Source organism: Poecilia latipinna, unplaced genomic scaffold (assembly GCF_001443285.1).
Source record: "Poecilia latipinna isolate Pla-1442-1.1 unplaced genomic scaffold, P_latipinna-1.0 Scaffold4964, whole genome shotgun sequence".
Lineage (NCBI taxonomy): Eukaryota > Metazoa > Chordata > Actinopteri > Cyprinodontiformes > Poeciliidae > Poecilia > Poecilia latipinna.
In genome coordinates this window covers 1-16,169 of record NW_015117580.1, presented here as the reverse complement: position 1 = coordinate 16,169, position 16,169 = coordinate 1, and the positions used below count along the sequence as shown (strand labels likewise).

Sequence of the window (16,169 nt, the reverse complement as noted above, 5' to 3'; positions counted from 1 at the left end):
CATAAGGAGGAAAACAATACAGCAGTAAGAACGCTGAAACCTTGCTGGGAGAGTGAAAAAGCTAAAATAGACTGTTTTGCCTGGGCAGCAGATAAATGCATTAAGGAAATAGGTATACAGGGAAAGACATACTCTGCTGCGGTGCCATATTCAAATACACCTTATTGGCTATTTCCATGTGTGAATGTAGATTTAGAAGTTTATAAAGAAATGCAGATAAATAAAAATAATAATTGGGAAAATTTTGTGAATAACAGAATTAGGAATATGTATAAATCATTTACAGTTATATATACAGATGGATCAAAAGATTTAGTTTCAAATAAAACTGGATTTGCTTATGTTATTCCTGAACTAGGTATAGTTAAGAAGCAAAGAACATCTGATTATTTATCTGTTTATACAGTGGAAATGTTAGCAATCCTGATGGCCTTACAGTGGATAGAACAAAATAGAATTGAAAATGTTCTTATATGTTCAGATTCATTATCATCATTAATGTCTATTTTAAATAGGTCATCTGAAACTCGTATGGATTTAGTATATGAAATTTTTGAAGTAATACTTAGAATAACACAAATTCGAATAAAGATTAGGTTTATGTGGGTACCTGCTCATAAGGACATAGAAGGGAATGACATAGCAGACCATTTAGCTAAAGAGTCTTTAAAACAAAAGGAAATTATGGAAATAGCATATTGTAAATCTGAAATAAAATCAGTTATTAAGAGAAAAATTAAGTCTGAATGGCAACAATTGTGGGAGGAAGGAACTAAAGGTCGTCATTTATTTAATATACAAAAGAAAGTAGGAAATATGGAAATAATTGGAGAAAACCGAAAAGAACAAGTGATAATGACAAGATTGAGGATTGGACATACCGGATTAAATAAAACATTACATTTGATAGGGAAACATCCAACAGGTAGTTGTGAGTGCGGTAGGGATATGGAAACAGTAGAACATGTAATAATTCATTGTGAAAAGTACGCAGCAAGTAGAGAGAAGCTAAGGCGAGAAATTATGAAATATGATATAGAGACATTAAAATGAAACAAGATATTAACTAAACATAAAATAAATAAAGCAGTTATAAATTTTTTGAAGGAAACACGATTATTTATGAGAATTTAGATTAAAGGGAGATACTCTGATCCACACTCCAGCATAGTAGATGGCGATAATACATCTTAACGTTAGATGTCACCCGCCAATAAAATCAGAAGAAGAAGAAGAACCACACTCCATACCAGTAAGTGGCGGTAATTCTACTAACAGTTTGTTGCCAACCGACAAGAAGAAGGCGGTGAAACCTACAGACAGCAGAAAGAAGAGCTCTGCACAACCCAGGTGGGTGTCTCAGTTGCAGTAGGTGTTTCTGTTTTTGGTGGGTGGATTCTAACAGCAGAACTTTAACCACAGTCTCTGAATCAGAAAATGGGCATTTCATAATGGAGAGAATCTATGCTCAAAACTAGATAGAAAACTAGTTCCATTGAGATTTTATCTTCGGAAAAGTTGTACGGTGACCGACAAGTGCAAATGCGCAGCAACAGAGAAAACATGCAAACAAAAAAAAAAAAAAAAAAGACGTGCACAAATTAAATGCAGCAAACACAAAAATAGACGCAAACGAAAAAGAATACAACCACACATGATAGGCAGCAAACAAAAAAGAGACGCAAACGAAAAAGAGAGACGCATACAAACGAAATGCACCAAGGCTTAGCTTTAATCAGTCAAACCCATTTGCCCAGGAATAAATTAAATACTTTAGTGAACCAAATAATTTTACAGCTATTACCTGGCTTAATATCTGTGTTTCATCTCCACTCATAGGGGAAAACTATCGGGAGTTTTTAAAACGATTTGCCGGGAGACATAGGTTCTCTCTCGGTGTACCGAACCTGGAGCTCCTGGCCAGCTGGCGAGGGGACCTGGCTGTTAATGCAGCGGGAGCAGACATCTCCGAAAACGTCGGAGCAATATTGTATGTGATTTATTGATTAACCCAGCAGATATTTCAGATCTATACGTCTACATTCTCGCCTAAAAACATTGTAAAAAATCATTTTGTGTAATTTTAAGTGTAATACACCAAAAATAATTTTGCCGCCATTGCTGCTTTTCTGAAAACCCGTTTTAAAGGATGCAGACCCTAAATTTGGACATAGCTGTTTTTTGTTCGACTCCCTCTACTTCCGTTTTCAGCCCTTTTTGTTTGCATCTTTTCTTTTGTTTGCTGCATTTCATTTGTGGTTGTATTCTTTTTTGTTTGCTGCATTTTATTTGCTTTTTGTTTGCGTCTATTTTTATGTTTATTTCATTTGTGCGCGTGTCTTTTTTTTTGTTTGCATGTTTTCTCTGTTGCTGCGCATTTGCACCTGTCGGCCACCGTATGTTTTAGTGCTTTCGTAATTTGTAATTGTGCTTCGTTAATGTTGTAGTGCTTTGCATCTCAGGGCCACTGTACTAAACATCACAGTTTTACCGCTCTTGCAGTCTCAATGCAGTAAGAAGGCAAGATGATCCAAGTGAACGACTGCCGCTTTGAAAAGACCGCCAGAAAAACTTTGAAAACCAGCGGTTTGGACTTCAATGGCTTTGTGCAAGTTGTTCAAAAGGTAATAATAGCTCTTCATAGGTATTATTTTGGCAGGAGCCATTTGCTATATGAATGCAATTGAAAATCTCTTAAGAGGAATTGTAAGACTGGCTTGACACTTTTGCTTACACTGGAATCCCCTTGGTGTGAAATCACTAACAGTTAAATCAGCTTTTAATTTATTCCTTTAACTCTGAGCTCAGTATTTTTAATGTTGTATTTGTTTGTTTTGTTTTTTTTATATAAGAAATTGCTGATGTATGCAGACACTTGAATTGAATTTTTTGAATATGGGTTTTAAAAATACTCTAACACTTTGAAATTGCCTGTTTTAAATGTATCATTACTTATGTCATAAAAATTCTTAAGCATCTGGAAATTGTCATCTTGAAAAGTACAATATTTGTTCTAATGATAAATTTCAGCATTAAAATATTTCATCATAGGTGCACCTCAACTGTGAGAAACACAATTTTTAAAAAGTCCAAAAATCCATATTTTATGGTTCTGAGAAAGAATAATTAGCATTTTAAAACACTAATTGTCTCTCACTGTTGAAGTGTACCTACAATAAACATTACAGACCTCTCATTTCTTTACAAAAGGGAAAGCTTAAAAATGGTTGGGTATTTGTATTCTCCACATATAACTGATAAGTTAATTTGAAAATTACATGAATTACAAAAAGTATTCTCCATGCATTTACATAATAAAATCAGGACTTCCTATCATGTTAATGTTCCAACATGAGTGAGTGCCATTGATCTCAACCCAAATAAATGGCCAGGAGTTTTCATGCCACATTAGTGTGTGTTCTCAAAAATTCTTTAACCAGATAATATATCATTGTTTTTTGTCCCCACAGACATTTTCTGTCCTTTCAAATGAGACATTTGTGTTGACAACAACTGACAGAATAATAGTGGATGCTGATAAATTTGGTAAGTAAACCTGTTCATGTTTATGAAACAGAGGAAGACACTAATGAGAACATGGAATATTATTCTTTCACTCATTTCAGATAAACTGAAAGATGGCACCACCCTCTATCTGCTACGAAAACCAAACCAAGTCCTGCCAGCTTCAATAGAAGAAGAGATAAACTTCATTCCTCACTACAACACACTGATTGAAAGTGGGACAGATGAGTACTTTATTGAGGGCCAGAAATCCCTGCGTGGGTATTAATGTAATTAAAGTGATGCTCATAATTTGGGAACAGGGAATGCAGCTTATTACCTTAAGCTTTTGGTGTCTTTGTGTCATTTTTTTTCAGCTTCCGCTCTTGCTCAGCTGGTGGACAATGCTCTTTCAGCCACAGCAAAAAACACTGGAGTCAGGAGTATAGAGATAAGGATGGTTGGTTCTGCTTCTTACTTTTGAAAATTTTAGTATCAACTTGATGTTTACAGCATACGTTTTTGACATAATTTAGGAATGCCAGATTAAAGAGGAGGAAGTACATAGTAGCAACATGACTTTTAACATTTATTGGCAAAAATTTTGAATATTAATTTTCCTTCCTCTGTACAATTATGAATTACTTTGTATTATCACCTAAATTCCCGATAAATTTAGGTGATAAATTTATCGGGAAACACTCAACAGTTTGTGATTATATTAAGACAAAATGTGTAGAAGTTTTGTGTGAATGAAAACGTGAACATGTTCATTAACACAATTGATTGTGTTTTGCACAATAAATTGAGTATGAACCAATGTAGAAACCCCTGAATTCTGTTTTAATAATTCTGCATAACTTGTAGTGTTTTTTCCTTTCTATTCTGGACAGCTTTTTGACAAAACATGTGGGAAGTCTGCTGTCGTTGTGTTGGACAATGGATGCGGGATGACCTCCAAGCAGCTCAATAACTGGGCCATTTACAGACTCTCTAAGTTCACAAGGGAAAACAGCACATCTGAAAGGTTTGTTGTAGACTTCCCAGTGAGTGTGTCCACTTCAATAGCTTTTTGTATAAAAACATAATTCTGTCACATTACCTGACTTGTTTCTTGGAAATCTTTTTGGGGATCCAGTGAAAGAGAGGGTTACACTCGTCCTGAACCTGTACGTTGCAGTCTCAACAGCGATATATCCTACTTTGGAGTTGGGGGTAAACAAGCAGCGTTCCACATTGGAAACTCAGTCAGAGTGAGTGTGCTTATGAAACCATTTAAAATGTGTTGTTTTGTTACAAAGATTATTATAGAACACAAATGAGCCTTAATTTTAAACCTTTTAAAAACACTGTCAGTCTGAATGGGAGAACAGAATTAAGCAGAAAAGTGCTCTGTGGGTGAAAATTACACACCGTGATTCAATACCTCTTATCCCACTTTTAGCAGAAGTTTTCTGTCTCTCACATCTTTGTGAAGGAATACTGGCCAACTCGATGTTTACAGCATGCGCATTGTTGGTTGCCATTCATGGTAGTACATCTATTAAAGAGGGGTGAGGTAAAAACCGCTGTTGACCAAAAACAATACATTTGCCAAGAAAGTGCTTGATAATCCCTAAGACTTTTGGGGAAATATTTTGTGGACTGATGAGCAAATCAGTCTGGAGCAAAATTAAAACAGTATTTCAGAAAATGGAACATTTTGACATCCAAATCTGGCAGCCATAGAGTGATGTTCACTCTATGGCTGCCATGTAAGGCAGCCCTGATTTTTGCTGCCTTACTGCCTCACTTCAACCATAAATTCTTCCATAAATGGTTTTGAATAAATCTTTTTCCATGTTTTTTGAATGTGTAAAAAAAAATCTGTGTATCTGTATAATGAACCATAGCATTTTGTAACTATCAGATGATCACCAAACCAAGAAACTCTCCAGATGTTCATGAGCTGGTTCTATCAAAGGACGAGTTTGAGAAAAAAGAGAAGAACAAAGAGGATGTTTACAAAGGGACCATCTTAAACAGGAAGGTGAGAGATTTTAATGAAAGTGTTTGGTGAATTCACTGATAAAAGTAATCGGCACATCTCATTTTGACCTCTCATGGCAGCCTGGTGACTTCTCGCACATAACACACGAGGAGAGTTACCTTCAAGACATCATCAAGGAGGAAACCAGGAAGGAAAGCTTCACTGCTGTTGTTATAACAGGAGTCTGTCCTGATCACATCAAATATCTAAAAGATGATTTTCATGAGTGGACCAGACAGCTAGCGTGAGTTTGCTCACTCATATCAAATAGAGTATGAACCCAGGCATGTCAGAAGCATGGGACATAATAGTACTTTTTTATATATTTTTTTTCAGGCACATTTATCATTATTACATTCATGGAGTCGACGGAAACCACAAAATGGACCAGTCTCAAAAATCAGATGCCAGTCCAAAAATTGATATTCTGGTGAGTTTGGTTGACTATTACTGTAATTGTTTGTTTTGTTTTTTAGGTCATGTATTCTGCACCCAAACACCTTTTTTTTAACCACTGATCACATTTTTCACATTTAATTATTTCATAATGCATTAAATTAAATCACAGGCTTTCTTCAACATTTTTCAACATGTGGGGAGTCACAAGACTCAATTTTGGTACTCTTCGTTTCTCCTAACCTCAACTACCCTTGGTTATGTTTATTGTAACCTCAGAATATCCGTCTTTTAGATTTTTCTCTCATTCTTCACTGCAGATCCTGTCAAGCTCAGTCAAGTTGTATAAACAACAATCATTAGGTTTTTCCTGAAGTGTTTCATTGGATTTATGTTTAAGCTCTGGCTTAGCCTATAAAGGACTTTGATAGATTGTTAGGTTTAGTTTACAGATTTTGAATATAACAAACATTTTGTGAAATAAAGGTGTCACTCATCATAAAAGGTGATCATCCAATCCAGAATTAGAGATTTAAAATATTTTAGATACCAAAAATCAGTTCAGTAGCCATTTGCACTGCTTCTCAGCTTATGACTTTATTTCAGATGCTTTCTTTAATTGTTTTTGCCAGGTAACTTTGCGAGAGAAACCTCCTGCAGGTTTGCGTCAGAAGAATCTGAGAGAAGTGCAGGATGACTTGCAGACCCTGTACATAAACTCAGCTGTAGACACATTTGAGTTCAAGGCCACCACTTCCGACGGCGGCTCCTTGGACGGAATCCTGAGATATCATCCATTTCTTTACGACAAGGAGACCTACCCCAAAGATCCCAGTGCTCCTCAAGGTATTCAGATCTCATGCAGCTTAGGAAAAGATTTCTCACAGCTTGATCTGTGAAGTGGATGTGCTTCTGTGTCTTTAGTATCTGTTGAGGAAGATGATGATGAGAATCAGTCCGGAACCATGAATCGGGCCAGAGGGAAGAGGGACATCTTTGAGTGTTTCTGGAATGGACGACTTATCCCTTACACCACAATTTCTGAGTAAATACATTTGTATGAATGGGTTGAACATTTACTTTTTGTTTGGGTATATTTCATATGTTTTTCCAAATAATCTGAGACATCTGACCAGTTTTTTTAAGCTTTTTATTATATAGCCTTATTCTGAATCTCTTTCTATTCCTCTTGTTGATACTGGTTCTATCAGTAAACATTGTTTGTTTTTAACCTTTCTTTAGACACCAGAATCTATTTTATTCACCTGCATACAAATTATTATATCTCACATTAATTTGAAACATTAATACAACGCATGCAGAGGTGGGCATTTATTGTATTGTGTATCATTTATTCTGAAAAATTTCTTGGTATAATAAGAATTGTGATTTTTCGTTGTCACAATAAATTCTAGTTAATGATGTTAGAGACCCCACAAAAATATCCGTATTGTCAGGGTTATTTCTGCAGTTTCCCCCACTCAGTAAATATTAATACATTTAAAAAAGTGATTAAATGCAGTTACTGTGTGTAGATTGGTGATACAAATTACTCTTTAGGAAGAGGAATTTTAATAATCGAGGTACTCAAATCATTTGAGGAATCGTCCGCCCTATTCTGTATTGCTCACCTCTACCGCTACCTTTTTTACGTTTGCTTTAAAAGGAGCCAGACCTTTATTGCATCTTTTGAAGTGATGCTAAACCATAATTCTTCCGGGTCTTCATGTATAAAGCGTGCGTACGCACAAAAAATATGCATCACCATACTTTATGCACAAGTCGGCATATATAAAAATGAACATGGCATGAAAATGTGCGGCAGCCATTTAAACTTTTTCTGTGGACAATAAACTACAAAGTGTCAAAATGCACCTAAATACACTGAAATCTGACTACATTAAGTATTTTTTAGACCAAGAAGCATCAAACCCAATGTTTTTTTTCATTATTTTAATATTTTATTGTTTAAACGTAAATGATGAAACTGAACCGCATTCATCCTCAGACAATAACGTAACACATACACAAAATAAAGAAAATAAAAATTAAAGGATGTGACACCCTCACTTGAATGTAAATAGTACTTTTCCTCAATTTTTGTCTCATAAAAATGTAATTCATTGGTCTGTGCGCCAATGCGCCTGAAATGCATCTGCGCGGTAATTTCATTCTCACTAAAAAAGAAAACAGGGTTGGATTAGCAGGTTAATTCCAAATGGAAGGATTCAGATTCAGAGGGAGCGTGTGTACAGAGATCATATTCTCTGCTGGGAAATGTTGATGATGGTTTAATAGCATTTAGATTGCCCAGACTGATCATCCTGGAGCTCTGAGCAAAACTTAAAGCAGGAGCCATGCAATAACAGTACCGTGCAACTGCAGTCATCATTCAGTCGAGCCATGCCCGACTGTGAATGCACCTTTCTGGTCAGAAAGCATCTCTATTCTGTAAATGTACAACTTATTCACATGATTTCTCTATTTGGAATAAACATCCACATCCTCACTCAAAGGACTCTCTGACACGCTGTCTGTGTTTAAATCCAGGCTGAACGCTCTGCTGTTCAAACAGGCATTTGCACTTGGATCTCTTTCTTTTCTTTTTCTTTTTTTAATTTGGATTTTTTTTCTTTAACTTTGTTTTTTTTTTGTGAGGTGACCTTATGTGCCCTAAAAGCACTTGTAAATAAAATATATAATTCTTATAAATACTTATACTACTACAAACAAAGACGTTGCCATGGTTATTGCTTCACACAGTGGCAGATTTCTGGGTATTTATACTAATTTACACATGTATAAATGTGTGGCGACAGGGCGGACCAGCAGTTGCGCTCAATTTCATGCAAATCGGTATTTATATAGGAAAGGTGCGGAGGTATGTGCGTGCGCACAGCTTTATATATCCAAATTTTTTTTGTGCGGCGAACTTTTCTACATTTCTCCGTACGCCAAGTTTTAGTGTGAAAACTTCGCACTTTTTCATACATGAGGCCCCAGGTCTTTCAAAAATCTTCCATCCTTATTGGCATCCTTGTCGATCCCTTACTTCCATTAGTCTTTCTTTTTTCTTCTTCCTCTGTTACTCTCATCCATCCATTCTTCCATGACTAGAGAATTTAGGATTTTTATATTTAAAATTAAGCATGAAGGATTATATATACAGTAGAATGTAGACCATTGAACTGTACTGGAAAACCTAAAAACACAGTTTTGTGGTCTAGTGTTTACCCATAGCATTACATGTATAGTTTTAGCCTGAAACATAGAAGTCTGCTTAGCAATCAAACCGTTTACACTGAAATACGTAGCACTATTTGTAGTAGCCCAGAACACCTGCAATTTATTGACTAGAACCACTTTGGACGATCAGTTAATGTTGCTTCTGTGAAAAACAATAAAATGTCAACATTTTTTCTGTCTGTGCTCCAGGTTCGATTGGTGCCGTTGGCCCAATAAAAGTACATTGCCCCTGGAGTGTTTCAGCCGCTTCTCTGGGGTGCTTTTCACCAACGACAAATTCCGGGTCAATGCCAGCAAACAGAAGTTTATGGACTTGGAGCTGAAACTGAGGCACAGGGATACCCACTTCACCCCTGTTTTTAACGTTCAGGTGATGATTCAGTGTTTTAAGTCAAGTTTGCATGTATAGCAGATTTTAGCAACAAGGGATTTCAAAGTGCTTCACTTGACAAAAAACAATAGACATTGCATGAGAGTGACAAAATAAAGAAAGAAAAATAATAAAATCTTGCAGTCAAGACTACAGTTAGTCTTGTTCACCCACTATTAATTAATCAAATTAACTAAACAAATGGATTATAAGCTTTGATTTAAAGTGTTTTAAAAGTTTTGGAGTTTTCTGCATGTTTACTTCAAATTAGTGGAACACAAAAATGTATTCTACTTGTTCGGTTCTGATTCTGAAGATCCAGAGTAGATGACGAATTTAATTTTTGTTCAGTATTCAGAAGTATTTTAAAGTAGGTTCTCTGAGCTACAGGGAAAAATACAAATACTTCATAAATACTATATGAAGTGTTTATAGAGGAAAAATATAGCGCTTCTCTAATGCTTTTTTTCTGGTTTTTACTGTGAATTTTACAGAAAGCCTCAAAAAATCGAAACATCCAGAAAGATTTCATGCAGTGGCTTGAAAAATGTCACAGTCAGTTTGATAAGCAGGTAAAGTTCCTCGGCTATTCGAAGACTGTGACACGAACTGATGTGCCCACTAAGAAGTTGCAGCATCCCTGGGCGGTGTTCTCTGCTATTGAATTGGATGGCAAAACATACAAAGCAGGGGATCTGGTAAGTGTTTTAACATTAATATTTAATTGTACATATTTCAGTGTAGATATTCAGATGGAAATACAAACATTTTTCTCACTCTCTGATGCTATATTAAATACTTTTTCTACTTTAGGTGAGTTAGAATTGCCAAAATTGTTTTTATTTCCTAAATGCCAGAAATGGAAGATACAGTTTTACTTTCTCCGATTATTGAAATGTACATACACTAAGATCGAACACACTGCTTCTGTGCTGCATCATAGGTAATCAAAAGCAAGTCTGGTTCCTTTTTCCCCTTCTTTCCAGAAGCTTTACGGTGCCTCTTTCATCATTTTAAAGAAATATATGCAAGTTTACACGCCACTGGAATTTCAAGCCATCATATTGTCAATTCTGTATTATAAAATCGGTAGAACAAAATGTGTATGTCAGCCCTAGAAACAAGCAAACCAAAAAAAGAGCTTGTAAATATTCTGGTAAGAGTGACAGAGGAAATATCTGTCACTCTTACCAGCGACAGTTGAGCCCTGTGAAAGAAGGCCTGTACAGACATGAAATGCGCCAACACCCCATTATAATTTGATTATAATATGCAAAGAAACACAAATCAAAGACCTTTTCTTCTACAGACATGGCTTGTATTTGTATACAGGTGACAACATAGTTTTGTGGGTGTGTTTTACTAAAGGAAGGACTGGTGCACGTCATAAAATGGATAGCAGAATGGGGAAAGAAGAAAATGTGACACTACTGAATTAATGCTTTGTGACACGAGTCAGAAAGTTAAAGCTCAGACACACATGCAACTTCCAAATATATATATTAGGAAAAATTGAAATTATTCATCAATATTTTTTCACTTATCAAATAGAGATAATTTTGATAACATTAACTAACCTAAAAAATTAAACTTTTTGTCAGATTTATTGTCAGACAGTGATAATAATTTTTTCTTAAATCTATATAAATTCCTGTTTTCCACTGCAGGCTTCTACCTTTAATATTTTTCATGTTTTAACTCAGGTGAAATCTCAGAGAACTCAGCCGATTTATTACGGCAAAGTGAATACATTTTTCCTGTATGGAGACCATGAAGGAAATGTTTTTGCCACCGGCGGAGAAGTGGAAATCACACGTGTAAGTAAAAAAATTATGCAGTTTGAAAAAACTAAATTACAGCTGTGAACTATCTGTCAAATAAAACCAAAGAAATATTTTGTTCAAGTGAAATTTTTGCTTCTTAATAAAGTTCCACTTTTCCAGTTTATAAGCTGGTGTGCATTGGGTACATATGATCTGGACCTTTTACTGTCAAGATGTTCTTCATGCTATTTTTATGTTGTACAATTTTATTATTGAATAAATTAGAAAATTTTTAAATTGTGATAAATTATTTGTGAAGAAACTTGCAGGTATTCTTTAACCCCTCAAGTTTATTCTCTTTAATAAATAAATTCTCATAAATAAATTTTAAATTTGAAACAAATTTGAGTAAATTGGGCAATTAGTCAATAATGATGCATTGTTTTTTGCTAAATAATTTATATTTTTAGCTTCCTTCAATGTTGTGATGTTTCATGTTATATTGGGCTAAAATAAATAAATGTATAGTAAAAAGGAAACTGATAGGTTTACATTATAATTAAATAAAACCATTCTAACATGATCAGATTTATATCACATTTTTCTTAGGTGCCAGAGGCGCTTTATGACAATTACACCAGGACTATACCCATCTCCAAGATTGACCGGTCTGCTACAATTGAAAGCATTAAGAGAAACATCGAGAGCGACATTGACAAGTAAGTTAATTCTTGTGGAAAGTCAAAATGTTTTACAATTGCTCCTGATTAGTGTAAAAAATATGCAATAAATTAAGTATTACAAGTCTAATATTAAGTACATAATAAATAAATGTTTTCAGAGAGACATGAAATTTAAAAAAAGTAATTAACCCAGACTGAAGTTTTCATTTGAAATTTTTCTTGACTCTTGCATTGTACTCTTTTTTTTTTTTTCTTTCTTTTTTTTTTTTTTCTAAATAAGTTGTTTTAAAACATGACCGGGGTCATCGCTCTGTTTCCAGGTTGCCAGAAAAGCTGTGCGTCACGTGGCCTGAAGGGAATGCTTTGCCACAAAATGCTGTTATTTCCGCTGGGACTCCTTTAGGTAACGTGAATGTAAAAGAGTGCAAAGTTTTTGCACTAAAACTTGACGTACGGACAAATGTAGAAAAGTGCAGCACACACAAAAAATTTAATGCATAAAGCTGTGCGCACGCACATAACTGCGCACCTTTCCTTTATACATCCTAATTTGCGGAAAATAGAGCATATGTAAATTAGTATAAATACCCGGAAGTCTGCCCCACGTGAAGCAATAACCATGACGATGTCCTTGTTTGTGGCAGTATAAGTATTTATAATAATAATAATAACATTTTATTTAAAAGGTGCTTCCAGGGCAAATAAGGTCACCTCACAAAAATAAAAAAACATTATCCATTTTAGAGAAAAAGAAATCCAAATTTAAAAAGAGAAAATAAAGAGATCGCGCAAATGCCTGTTTGAACAGCAGAGCATTCAGCCGGGATATAAAGACAGGCAGCATGTCTAGTCCTTAGAGTGGGAATGTGGACGTTTATTCTAAGTAGTAGAAATATGTGTATAAGTTGTACATTTACAGAATAGAAATGCTTTCTGTCCATAAAGGCGCATTCACAAAGTGGGCGGCTCCACTGAAGGCAGTTGCACCGGTACTGCACGGCTCCTCCTTTAAGTTTTGCTCAGAGCTCCAGGATGATCAGTCTGGGCAATCTAATTAATAATAAACCATCATCAATATTTTCCAGCAGATTAATATGATCTCTGAACACATGCTCCCTCTGAATCCTTCCATTGGCGATGTTCTCCATCAGAGCCAAAGCGATCCACAATTGCATGGCTCACCTTTGCGCAGCTACTTACATGATTATACACACCTTGATCAACTTAAAAATAAACAAACCTGAACTGTTTGGAATTAAGCTGCAGAGCCAACGCTGTTTTCTTTTTTTAGTGAGAATGAAATTACCCCATAGATGCATTTCACGTACTTCGGCACACAGACTAACACGTTATATCTTTATGAGACAAAAACTGAGGAAAAGTACTATTTACATTCAAGTGAGGGTGTCACATCCTTCCTTATTTTCCTTATTTTTGTGTGCTTGTTAGCGTATTGTCTGAGGACAAATGCGGTTCAGTTGTTGTTTAAACAATAAAATATTAAAAAAATAAATAAAAACGAAAGTTACGACTGTAACTACGGTTCTATGAATCCCGGATGACCGCCAGAGGCGGTGCTTAAAAGCACTGAATGATCACTCTTGCGCATGCACAGGTCGAGAATCTTATACCAACATGGTCACGTGTGACCCCCGGTGATGCCGGTAAGTCTATATAGTCACGTGACAATGACAGCTCAGTCCCTTCTCGCGAACACGATGATTCCGAGGGACCGAACGCTCTGGCGGTCATCCGGGATTCATAGAACCGTAGTTACAGTCGTAACTTTTGTTCTATTTCATCCCTACTGACCGCCAGAGGCGGTGCTTAAAAGCACTGGATGACGATTACCAACAGAGTCCTGAGGAATCACACCCAGAAAGAAACGATCCCAAAACATGCCCACCTCACTGGGATGACGAACGCTGGGACAGGACCCCTTCCAGTGGGTGAAAGGCGGCCAGGTTTACCCTGTAAAATCTAGCAAAAGTATTCGGCGATGACCAGGAGGCTGCTGCACAGATAGCCTCCAGAGTGACCCCAGTCATGGCGGCCCATGACGCACTAATGCTCCTGGTGGAATGGCACCGTACACCAGCAGGAGCGTGGTGACCCTGTAGAACGTACGCTTGTTCCACCACATCCACAATCCAGCGTGCAAGACGCTGTTTGGAAAGGGCCTGCCCCTTGCGGGGCCCTGCATAACAAACAAACAGACTATCAGACTGCCGCAGAGAAGCCGTGAGTCTGACATACGCCTCCAGTGCCCGAACAGGGCAGAGAGGTTCATCAGGCCCACCAGTGTCAAAGCGAGCAAGCTGGAGGGGCACAGAGTGGCTCGCAGATGAGGCCACCTTAAGAAGAAACGTCACGTCAGGCCAAAGAGTAACGCCAGAGCCAGCTGGGTTCCAACGGCAACAGGACTCGTGAACAGACAGCGCATGTAGTTCACCCTCCCGCTTCGCCGAAGCCATGGCAAGGAGAAAGGCAGTCTTTTTTGTCAAATACTCAAGGCTCCTGAAGGACTCTCAGGAGCGTTGGGCCTATCAGGGGAAGCGGCGGAAAAGCATAGAGCAGCACTCTTGGCCAATCGTGTGCATCCTGACCCAGAGGACTGGCACTGTCTGCCAGGGAGAACCAAAGCGGGCAATGTGTTGTCTCCCGGGACGCAAACAGGTCCACAGCCGCTATGCCGTATTTCTCCCAAATGACCCCCACTACCTCCGGGTGGAGCCTCCACTCCCCCGGTGGTGGGCGTCCCCGAGACAGAATATCGGCCGGGACATTCTGCACCCCTGGAATGTGGGCCGCCCTTAGGCTGGAAAAAAGAGGGGCTGCCCAGGTCAAGAGCTTCTGGGTCAGCCTCAGCAATATTATCGACCGCGTTCCCCCCTGATGGTTGATATGAAAAACCACAGAAGTATTGTCCGACCATACCAGGACATGCCTTCTGCGCAGGCCCGGGAGGAAGTGTCGCAACGCCCGCTGCACAGCCTCCAACTCCAAGGCGTTGATGTGCTGCAGCTTTTCCTGCGGAGACCATGTCCCCCGGGCAATCTGTCGCTGCCACGACGCCCCCCATCCTGTGGTGGATGCGTCGGTAGAGACAACTTCTCGACGAGCCGGGAGCGAGCCCAGCGGAACACCTTCGGTCATAAACTCGGCCTCTCGCCACTGAGCCAGTGACCCGAGGCATTGATTGGACACCAGCAGTCTCCGGCGGCGGTGCTGCATACGAGATGGGTCCAGCCTCAGGCTGTTGAGCCACATCTGTAGCGGTCGCAGAGACAACAACCCCAGGGGCACTACTGTAGCAGCAGCAGTCAGCTTGCCCAACAGACGAAGGTAAGCAACAAAGGGGGGTACGCAGCCTGGTAGAAAGGAGGGCAGCATCTCCAGAATGCCCTCGACACGCTGAGGCGATGGGCGAGCAGTCATCGTGAGGGAGTCCATCGTGACCCCAAGAAAGGTGACCTGCTGAGAGGGAACCAAGTTGCTCTTCTGCCAGTTCACACGAAGACCCAACAAGTCTATGTGATGGAGTAACGTGTGTGTGTCCGCCGCCGCCTGAGCTTCTGTGGGCGCACAGATTAGCCAATCGTCCAAGTAAGGCAGGATCTTCAAGCCCTTGGCCTGCAGAGGAGACAGTGCTGCAGCCACGCACCGAGTGAACACCCGTGGGGACAGAGAGAGGCCAAATGGAAGAACTCTGAACTGAAAATGCCTGCCCTGAAATGCAAAGCGGAGAAACTGCCAATGGTGTGATGCAATCGGAACATGAAAGTAGGCGTCCTTCAAGTCGACCAAGGTGATCCAGTCGCCTGGGGAGATTGTCTGAAGCACATCCCTGACGCTCAACATGTGGAACGGGATAGTCTTCAAAAACACATTGAGACCTCTGAGGTCCAAAATTGGACGGAGTCCGCCGGTCTTTTTTGGGACTAAAAAATACTTTGAGTAAAAGCCCCCTGGATCCTGCAGGGGGTCGACAGGCAATATAGCGCCCTTGGCCAGCAAGGCATCTATCTCGTGGCTCAGAGCCTGAGCCTTTGCCTGGTCGTGAATCACTGTCATCCTGATTCGACCAGGAACAGGAGGGCGGCGGCGGAACTGTAGCGTGTAACCCCGAGTCAGTGTAGACACCACCCATGGATCGGGAACAAGAGAGGTCCAGCAAC

At 38.7% G+C, this 16,169-nt stretch overlaps 2 protein-coding genes across 2 annotated transcripts; one reads left to right on the top strand and one right to left on the bottom strand.

Moving 5' to 3' along the window:
• Nucleotides 1-1,110: 1,110 nt before the first annotated feature.
• On the top strand, nucleotides 1,111-14,339 carry LOC106943190 (structural maintenance of chromosomes flexible hinge domain-containing protein 1-like). Its single transcript, XM_015026533.1, has 18 exons — nucleotides 1,111-1,350; nucleotides 2,503-2,624; nucleotides 3,471-3,546; nucleotides 3,627-3,782; nucleotides 3,882-3,964; nucleotides 4,398-4,531; nucleotides 4,643-4,757; nucleotides 5,414-5,533; nucleotides 5,614-5,777; nucleotides 5,870-5,963; nucleotides 6,562-6,775; nucleotides 6,854-6,974; nucleotides 9,365-9,545; nucleotides 10,040-10,243; nucleotides 11,249-11,362; nucleotides 11,918-12,027; nucleotides 12,312-12,394; nucleotides 14,146-14,339. The coding sequence occupies exons 2-18, from the start codon at nucleotides 2,526-2,528 to the stop codon at nucleotides 14,337-14,339; spliced, it is 2,262 nt and encodes a 753-aa protein (XP_014882019.1). The 5' UTR covers nucleotides 1,111-1,350; nucleotides 2,503-2,525.
• Nucleotides 14,340-14,499: 160 nt separating this feature from the next.
• LOC106943189 (uncharacterized) lies at nucleotides 14,500-16,159 on the bottom strand. Its single transcript, XM_015026532.1, has one exon. The coding sequence runs from the start codon at nucleotides 16,063-16,065 to the stop codon at nucleotides 14,500-14,502; it is 1,566 nt and encodes a 521-aa protein (XP_014882018.1). The 5' UTR covers nucleotides 16,066-16,159.
• Nucleotides 16,160-16,169: the final 10 nt, after the last annotated feature.

Excerpts from the sequence above, each read along its gene's own strand:
- LOC106943190 (XM_015026533.1), top strand. The coding sequence starts at position 2,526 with ATGATCCAAGTGAACGACTGCCGCTTTGAAAAGACCGCCAGAAAAACT. Across the intron at positions 4,532-4,642 it reads GAAAACAGCACATCTGAAAG|TGAAAGAGAGGGTTACACTC; the intron begins GTTTGTTGTAGA and ends TTGGGGATCCAG. Across the intron at positions 10,244-11,248 it reads CATACAAAGCAGGGGATCTG|GTGAAATCTCAGAGAACTCA; the intron begins GTAAGTGTTTTA and ends GTTTTAACTCAG.
- LOC106943189 (XM_015026532.1), bottom strand. The coding sequence starts at position 16,065 with ATGACAGTGATTCACGACCAGGCAAAGGCTCAGGCTCTGAGCCACGAG.